Raw genomic sequence first — 8,345 nt, 5'->3', positions numbered from 1 at the left:
GAACCTGGGAGGTGGAGCTGAGATCCTGCCACTGCACTCCAGCCTGGGGGACAGAGCAAGACTCTGTCTCAAAGAAAAAAAGCAAATATAATTGCAACAGATCAGTTAGAATTGTTCTTGGTTTTGGGTTTGGGTTTTTCTTTTTTTTCTGGAATTTTTTTTCTTTACCATTAGACTTTAACTTTTTAGAGCAGTTTCAGGTTTGCAGAAAAGTTGGGCAGAAAGTACAGAGAATGCCCATAGGTCCCCTCCTGACACACACAATCTCTCCTATTATTAATGTCTTTTATAACTGAGCTGCATTTTTTGCAATTGATGAACCCATACTGATACATTATTATTAACCAGAGTCCATATTTTACATTAGGGGTCACTCCTGGTGTTGTACAACTCTGTGGGTTTTGACAAATGTGTAGTGTCATGCATCTACCACTACAGTATCTTACAGAATTATTTCTTGGCCCTAAAAGTCCCCTGTGCTTTGCCTGTTTGCCCCCGTCTTCTCTCCCCTACCCCTACTAGCCCCTGACAACCACCCATCTGTTTCCTGTCTCTCTAGTTTCATCTCTTCCTGGCCTGGATTTTAGAGAACAGAATTGCTGTTGCCTACCCGCTCCCCTTAATTGAGTGAATTATCCATACTTAACCTTTTCTTTTTTCTCCTTTAGTGGACAACTTTTCACAGCGGGAGATCGAGGAGTTTCTCAGTGAGGCAGCGTGCATGAAAGACTTCAGCCACCCAAATGTCATTCGACTTCTAGGTACTTCTGAGAAATGTGGGAGTGGGTGGCCAAGGGGCTCTGCTGATCTGCTTTGTGCCAAAGGGAAAGATCTCTGGTGTAGATACGTTTACACTTTGTTTGTTTTTTTTTTTTTTTTTTTTTTTTTTTTGAGAAGGAGTCTTCGCCCAGGCTGGAGTGCAGTGGCGCGATCTAGGCTCACTGCAAGCTCTACCTCCTGGATTCACGCTATTCTCCTGCTTCAGCCTCCCGAGTAGCTGGGACTACAGGCGCCCGCCACCACGCGCAGCTAATTTTTTGTATTTTTAGTAGAGACAGGGTTTCACCGTGTTAGCCAGGATGGTCTCGATCTCCTGACCTCGTGATCCGCCCGTCTCAGCCTCCCAAAGTGCTGGGATTACAGGCGTGAGCCACCACGCCCGGCCTGTTTACACTTTGTGTAATCCCAACATAACCTATAACATTGAGGTTTTCACCCAGACTTCTCTTCACAATGATGTTTTCTGAGGCTGATAGTAATCATGAGCTTGCATTTTCTGGACACTAATGGGCTCAGGAATGATTTGAGTTTTCCACAGAATTCTGGAGAGTATGAATTAAATTGTCCTCGGTTACTCAAAGGCAAGACACAGAGGTGGCCGTGTTGTAATTTTTATTAATTTAAGGTTATACATGAGTTAGACAGCAGTGGGATAAAGCTGAAAAAGTAGACAAATTCCACAGGTTATCTTTGAGAAATAATTTATTAACCTATTTGAAAGTACTGATTTCCGGCCAGGCGCAATGGCTCACGCCTGTAATCCCAGCTACTCAGGAGGCTGAGGCAGGAGAATCGCTGGAACCCAGGAGGTGGAGGTTGCAGTGAGCCAAGATCACACCATTGCACTCCAGCCTGGGGGACAAGAGGGACACTTTGTCTAAAAAAAAAAGAAAGTACTGATTTCTTAAGATTATGGTACATTGATGATTTCATGGAATATGATTTAGCAGTTCCATAGAATGTGATTTAATGTAATTTGGCTTTGCAGCTCCATTACCCAAAAATTACAAAAGAGGAGATTAAGTGCGGAATGGATGCTGTGTAAATGACTCTGTCCCAAGAGAGAAGAGTAACCTGGAAATAATTGAATTTTCTGCTAGCCTTGGTTTTTTGTTTTTGTTTTGCCATCCTGTGACTGGATACACGCTAAATTCTTTTGAGATCTTTCAAAGTTTTATATGATTGACACTGCAGAGAGATGTGAAAATCAATGTTTGTATACAGAATTATGTCAAATACACTACTGTTATTCATTCACTGCTATTGGCTTTAGCCGACTGTGAGAACAGTCTCACTTTGTGATCACACCACAGAGTGCAGGAGCTTTGCAAGCCTGAGATCAGGTGACAGCCTCTGGCTCTCAGATTCCATGACAAATGATATTGTAGCTTCTCCTTTACAAAACTGTTAAAATTCAGGAATGTGAATTTTACCTACAGCCCTTCAAAGTTATTTTACTAGTTTAAGCATTTGCAGTGGACTTTTTCACATGATTAAATATCTATCACAAGAAACTAGTTCGCCCTTAAATCTTGTGGGGTCACTACCCCTCAGACTCAGTCTAACAGGAATTCCTGGGTTTCTAGATGGCTATAGTTGTTACCGTTTGATTTGTGAGAGCCCTCATGCCCTCATTAATCTGAAAGGGGGAAAAAAGAAAAAGTAGTGGACCCTGTGTGTGTTCCATTTTCTAGAACAGAGTGTGAGTGAGGAGCTCTTGGGTTTTTTACACTGTTAACTTGGTAACACGTGGCTTCAGTTTGGCCAGTGGTCCTGCAGGGCTTTTCTGGTCACAGTAACAAGGGCTCTTTGTCATTGATGCTGTGTTTGTAATTTCAGGTGTATGTATAGAAATGAGCTCTCAAGGCATCCCAAAGCCCATGGTAATTTTACCCTTCATGAAATACGGGGACCTGCATACTTACTTACTTTATTCCCGATTGGAGACAGGACCAAAGGTAATGATCTCCTTGTGTTACCCCTGAACGCTTCTCAGGGCTTATGTGACTTAGTCAGGACAACCAAATTGTCTAACCTTGAAAGTGAAGCCAGGAAGGAGAGGACACTGATCTTTGTTCAGTGCTCCCTGTGTGTCCAGGGGTTGAAATGTGGGGTCTATCCTCACAGCAGGCCTGCTCCAGGTATTATTATCCTGCTTTATGGTGGGGTAAGTGGCTGTGTGCACAGTCTTATGGACAAAGCTTTACCAACTTGAGTTGGGTGGCCCAGGCTCCTGATTCTGCACTTCACACCCCTCCTGGCCGCATACTCCCCAGAGCTCGCAGACCAAGGGAAGGCCATTGAAGATGGCTCTCCTAAAAGAAATTTTACAGAGCTCATTCTAGATTTCAATCTTTAAAGAAGTGTTGGTGACCCAAGAGGACTGCACAACCGATGTTCTGAAAAAGTTTGTAACATTTTACTCCCTACGTTGACTTACCCACCGTGAGTACTGTGAAGCCCTGGGAATGTTGGATGTAGCTGTAGAGGCAGTTATAGATCATCTAGGAAATTTAGGACCCACGGGCATGCCCACCTTTCTTCAGGGTCAATTTTCAGTATTGACTTCGCGGGTTGTAGCGTTAAGGAATCATAGCCACTAGGGACGTTGTGTCTTTCATTTCCTAGGCCTCCTTATCTGAAACAAAACCAGTATCCTCCTGTTACGTTTTGTGGACAAACGGTGGACTGCGAGCAGGCAGTGTGAGTGTGTCCTGACTACGTGCCTGGCTAAGCAGGACGCCCTTCCTGCCTTGCACGCACCTTCTCGGTCTGCTACAAAAGGCAGCGATCCTGCAGGGCTCTGGTTGGGACGCATGTGGGAACAGGGTGTGGCTGGCCTCTGTCAACAGTCATTCTCTGACTGGGCAAAAGGGCAAAAGTCACTCCAGATCATCACTGCCCTTAATCACAGCCGTAAGAAACCACAGGTCCTGGGAAGGAACCGCACCACCCAGTCTACACCTTGGCATTCTCAGACATACCCCACCTTTGTCCCTTTAGCTGCCATCAGTATCAGGACCGCTGAGTGCAGTAGGGTGGTTAGGAACAACTGCTTCCTTCACTGCATCAGCAACGGCTGCGGGAAAGAATTCTTGCTGCTCTTACTTGATGGTCTGATGACTCCACGGGATGGAAGTGCAAGGAAATTAGTTCTTAGGGACCATGAAAACTCACTCCCACTGGCTCTGCAGACAAAACACAGAGGGGAAAATGTCCCAGGCAGCACCGGTGTGGTGGAGTTCTGCACACTCCAATGTATCTACAAACCTGGGGTGACAGTGGCCTAGGGTCAGCCAGGTCACTTTTCCAAGTGAAGCGGTGCCATGGGACTCACTCACAAACTCTTAACCAAAGAAGGTTTATTAAGTTCTGCCCAGGTGCAGTGGCTCACGCCTGTAATCCCAGCACGTTGGGAGGCCAAGGTGGGCAGATCACTTGAGGACAATTCGAGACCAGCCTGACCAACATGGTGAAACCCCATCTCTAATGAAAAAATACAAAAATTAGCCAGGTGTGGTGGCAGGCACCGGTAATCCCAGCTACTTGGGAGGCTGAAGCAGGAGCAGGAGAATCACTTGAACTAGGAAGGCAGAGGTTGCAGTGAGCCGAGATCGTGTACTGCACTCCAGCCTGGGTGACAGAGTGAGACTCCATCTGAAAAAAATAAAAAAAGAAGGTTTATTAAGTTCATTAGTTCACGCTGTGAACAAGTGCTGACTCTGAGGTGGGCACTGAGCTCTGAGGACACTGGAGGGGACATGACAGATGTGGTTCCTGCCCCATGGAGCTGACCTGCTGGTGGTGAGTGAGGGGAGAACAGGAGACAGACAATTGGTTATTCACAGTGAGGGAGCTGTGGGCACCAAGAGCACAGGGGCTCAAATGCCCAGTGGGCCAGGCAGAGCCCAGCGGGGCCATAGGGGCAGAAAGTGTGCAAGGTAACTGGACTGGGGGGTGTGGTGTCCGTGCACAGTTACAGAACCTCATGGTGGCAGGACCAGGACTTCTTTGTTTCAGTAACCTGGAGAATGTTGGCAGATAGATCAGAGATGGTGATTGGAATATGCTGCGGGTTCTGCCGCTTAGAAGGAGGGATTGCTGCAGAGAAATGTGAGTTCCCTTTCCCCCCACCCCCCACACCCAGTCATTGAGCATCTTCTTGTCAGTGAAGCCACATTCCTTCTGAAAGATGTTTGAGCAAGGGTCAACTTGCTCACTCCATTCATCTGCTCTTCATCATGAGTCTATCCATCCTCAGGATGAGAAGACGTGTTGGGAATTGGTAGGCCAGCATGCTTGCCTCGGCAGTGCCCCTAAGAGGGGCAGCAACCCCTGCCCTGAATCCTTCCAGCACAGAGAAACTAGAGAGAAGCAGAACCTCAGACTGAAGTGCACCGACCTGCAGTAACTTATGAACTTAATAACCACAGGTCACAGGTGACTGATAGAGTTATAGTGAGCCATGATGACAAGAATGACAACTGAGGGCCTTCCTGGGGGAAGTCGGCTTAGAAAAACACTAGTCCTCATCCCAAGAGACAGGTCAATGTGTAGAAACAGCCCTTTATTTAAAATTTGGGAAAGCTGAAACAAACAGGCAAAAATGTGAGATGCAATTTAGGGTCAGCACGTGCTGGAGCCTGCTGTTCTACTTCCAGCTGACGTTCTTGGTATCTTCTGCCTGTGTGTGATGGAGGGGAGGGGACTTTTGCTTTTTTTCCCCCTTTTACTCTTTCTCTTCTTCCTGGGGACAGTCTAAGTGACCAGGAGAGTGGCCCCCTTTCTTTTTTCCAGTTCCCCCCTGGCCCCACGCCCACACGTACTCCTGTCCTCTTCCATGAGAATGCACTTGTCCTTCACCAGCATGAGTACTAACCGTAGAGACAGGAAGCTGTTAAAAAATCACCGAGACTCTTCCAAAGAGGTGAGGGGCCTAGTCCAACACAGAAAATGTTATAGACAGGGCTGAGTATTTTCCTCCTCTTTTACCCCCAAAAAGAAAGATGATTGCATTATAGGAAGTCTGTAAGGGATTAAAAAATTACCCACAATTCCCAACACCTTAGTACAATTGTTGGTGATTTCAGACATTCACCTCTCATTGTTCACTCCATGCCTACATTTCTCACGGCCTTCACGTCACTACATACACTCCTGCCCCTGGGATGACAGTGGCTAACCTTTCTCAAGCATGTAGCATAGGCCAGCCTGTATTTTGTATGTATTAATGCACCAATGGCAAACAACCCTAGAAAGTAGTTACTAGTGGAATCTAAGTTGAGGAAACTGAGGCACAGAGGGCCATGGTGAAAGCAGGATTGGCCCCCAGGCTGCACACTGTGTGCCTTCAATGCTCTTCTGACTACCCCATTCTGTATGCACCCCTCCCCAGCAGGGCAGCGCCCAGACAGATCCCTGTGAGTGGTGGCACCACATCTTCTTCAGTGGGTTTTGTTTCATGTTGATGGGTGATTTTACTTACATTTAATTTATGATGTGTCGTATAATTTTGTGTGTGTGTGTGTGTGTGAGAGAGAGAGAGAGAGAGAGATGGAGTTTCGCTCTTGTTGCCCAGGCTGGAGTGCAATGGCACAATCTTAGCTCACCACAACCTCCGCCTCCTGAGTTCGAGCGATTCTCCTGCCTTAGCCTCCTGAGTAGCTGGGATTACAGGCATGCGCTACCATGCCTGGCAAATTTTGTATTTTTGGTAGAGACAGGTTTCTCCATGTTGGTCAGACTGGTCTCAAACTCCCCAACCTCAGGTGCTCCACCCGTCTTGGCCTCCCAAAGTGCTGGGATTACAGGCCACCACGCCTAGCTGGTACGTTGTACAATTTTTCTAATAATTTATTGTGGGTCTGGGAATTTCATCTTATTGTACAAGAGTGCATTTTGTAGCAAAAAGATTAAAAATACACAGGGCTATTTGGTGGCCCAAAATTGCCTGTCTTTTTTTTTTTTTTTTTTTGAGACGGAGTCTCGCTCTGTTGCCCAGGCTGGAGTGCAGTGGCCGGATCTCAGCTCACTGCAAGCTCTGCCTCCTGGGTTTATGCCATTCTCCTGCCTCAGCCTCCTGAGTAGCTGGGACTACAGGCGCCCGCCACCTCATCCGGCTAGTTTTTTGTATTTTTTTAGTAGAGACGGGGTTTCACCATGATCTCCTGACCTCGTGATCTGCCCGTCTCGGCCTCCCAAAGTGCTGGGATTACAGGCTTGAGCCACCGCGCCTGGCCAAAATTGCCTGTCTTTATTTGTGAAGCTTAACTCTCCTCCTTGTTTTGGACCCCTATGTAAATATGGTGAGCCTCATATTGGATCTCTTTCTTGAATCTTTATAGAGGAGAAATAGAGGAACAATTTATATTCTTTTAAATTATCATACAGTAAAATTGACCTGTTTTCCCTTTTTGTTACATAAGTCTAGGAATTTTAACACTTATATAGTTTAATGTACCCATAATCCTAATCAGGATATGGAACAGTTCTATCACCCAACAAAATTCCCTCCTGCTACACCTGTATAACACCTTCTACCCCCATGACTGACCCATGGTAACCACTCATCTTTTTTCTCCCCTGATAGTTTTGTCTATTCAAGAATGTTATATAAATGGAGTCATACGTGTATAACTTTTTTTTTTCTTTTTCCTTTTTGAGACAGAGTCTTGCTCTGTCACGCAGGCTGGAGTGCAAGGGCGCAATCTCGGCTCACCGCCACCTCCGCCTCCTGGGTTCAAGCGATTCTCCTGCCTTAGCCTCCTGAGTATCTGGGACTATAGGTGCCAGGCCAATTTTTTTTTGTATTTGTTCTAGAGATGGGGTTTCACCATGTTGGTCAGGCTGGTCTCAAACTCCTGACCTTAAGTGATCCACCTGCCTCAGCCTCCCAAGGTGCTGAGATTACAGGTGTAAGCCACTGCACCCAGCCAGTTTATAACCTTTTGAGACTGGCTTTCTTCACTCAGCATTATTTCTTTGAAATCCAGCCAAGAGGTGTATATCAATAGTTCATTCCTTCTTTATTGCTGTGTAGTATTCCATCGTATGCTTATACCACAGTTTATCTGTTGACCTGTTTAGAGACATATGGGTTGTTTCTAGGTTTTAGCAATCATGAATGAGGCTGCTGTAAAATCCACATACAGATTTTTGGATGAAGTCTTCATTTTTCTAAAGTAGATGCCCAAGAGTAGGTTGCTGGGTCATATGGTAAGTGCATATTTAACCTTATAAGAAACTGTTTTCCAGAGAGGCCCTTCCATTTTGCATTCTCACCAGCAGTGTGTGAAAAATGCAGTACTCCTTATTCTTATTAAGACTTGGTATTTTTGGTGGCTTTTCTGGTTTTTGCTTATAGCTGTCCTGATTGATGTAGAGTGATATCTCATCGTGGTTTTTATTTGCATTTCCTGAATGACTAATGATGTTGAGCATCTTGCCATGTGCTTATTTGCCATCCTTATATCCTCTTTGATGAGTGTCTGCTGTTCAAGTATTTTGTTCATTTTTTAATTGAGGTGTTGAGTTGTTGATTTTCTTTTCTTTTTTTTTTTTTTTTT

General features: G+C 45.6%; 1 protein-coding gene across 2 annotated transcripts in view; it reads left to right on the top strand.

Annotated features, from left to right (window-relative positions):
- Positions 1-8,345, top strand: part of MERTK (MER proto-oncogene, tyrosine kinase) — a 135,755-nt gene that overhangs the window by 110,440 nt on the left and 16,970 nt on the right. For both annotated transcript variants that reach the window (XM_011953089.1, XM_011953088.1), the window contains exons 14-15: positions 669-761; positions 2,620-2,738. In XM_011953089.1, coding sequence (XP_011808479.1) covers positions 669-761; positions 2,620-2,738 — 212 coding nt within the window. The remainder of the gene's footprint in view (positions 1-668; positions 762-2,619; positions 2,739-8,345) is intronic.

Source organism: Colobus angolensis, unplaced genomic scaffold, assembly GCF_000951035.1.
Source record: "Colobus angolensis palliatus isolate OR3802 unplaced genomic scaffold, Cang.pa_1.0 Scaffold356, whole genome shotgun sequence".
NCBI classification, from domain to species: Eukaryota; Metazoa; Chordata; class Mammalia; order Primates; family Cercopithecidae; genus Colobus; species Colobus angolensis.
This window is presented reverse-complemented; position numbering and strand designations above follow the sequence as displayed.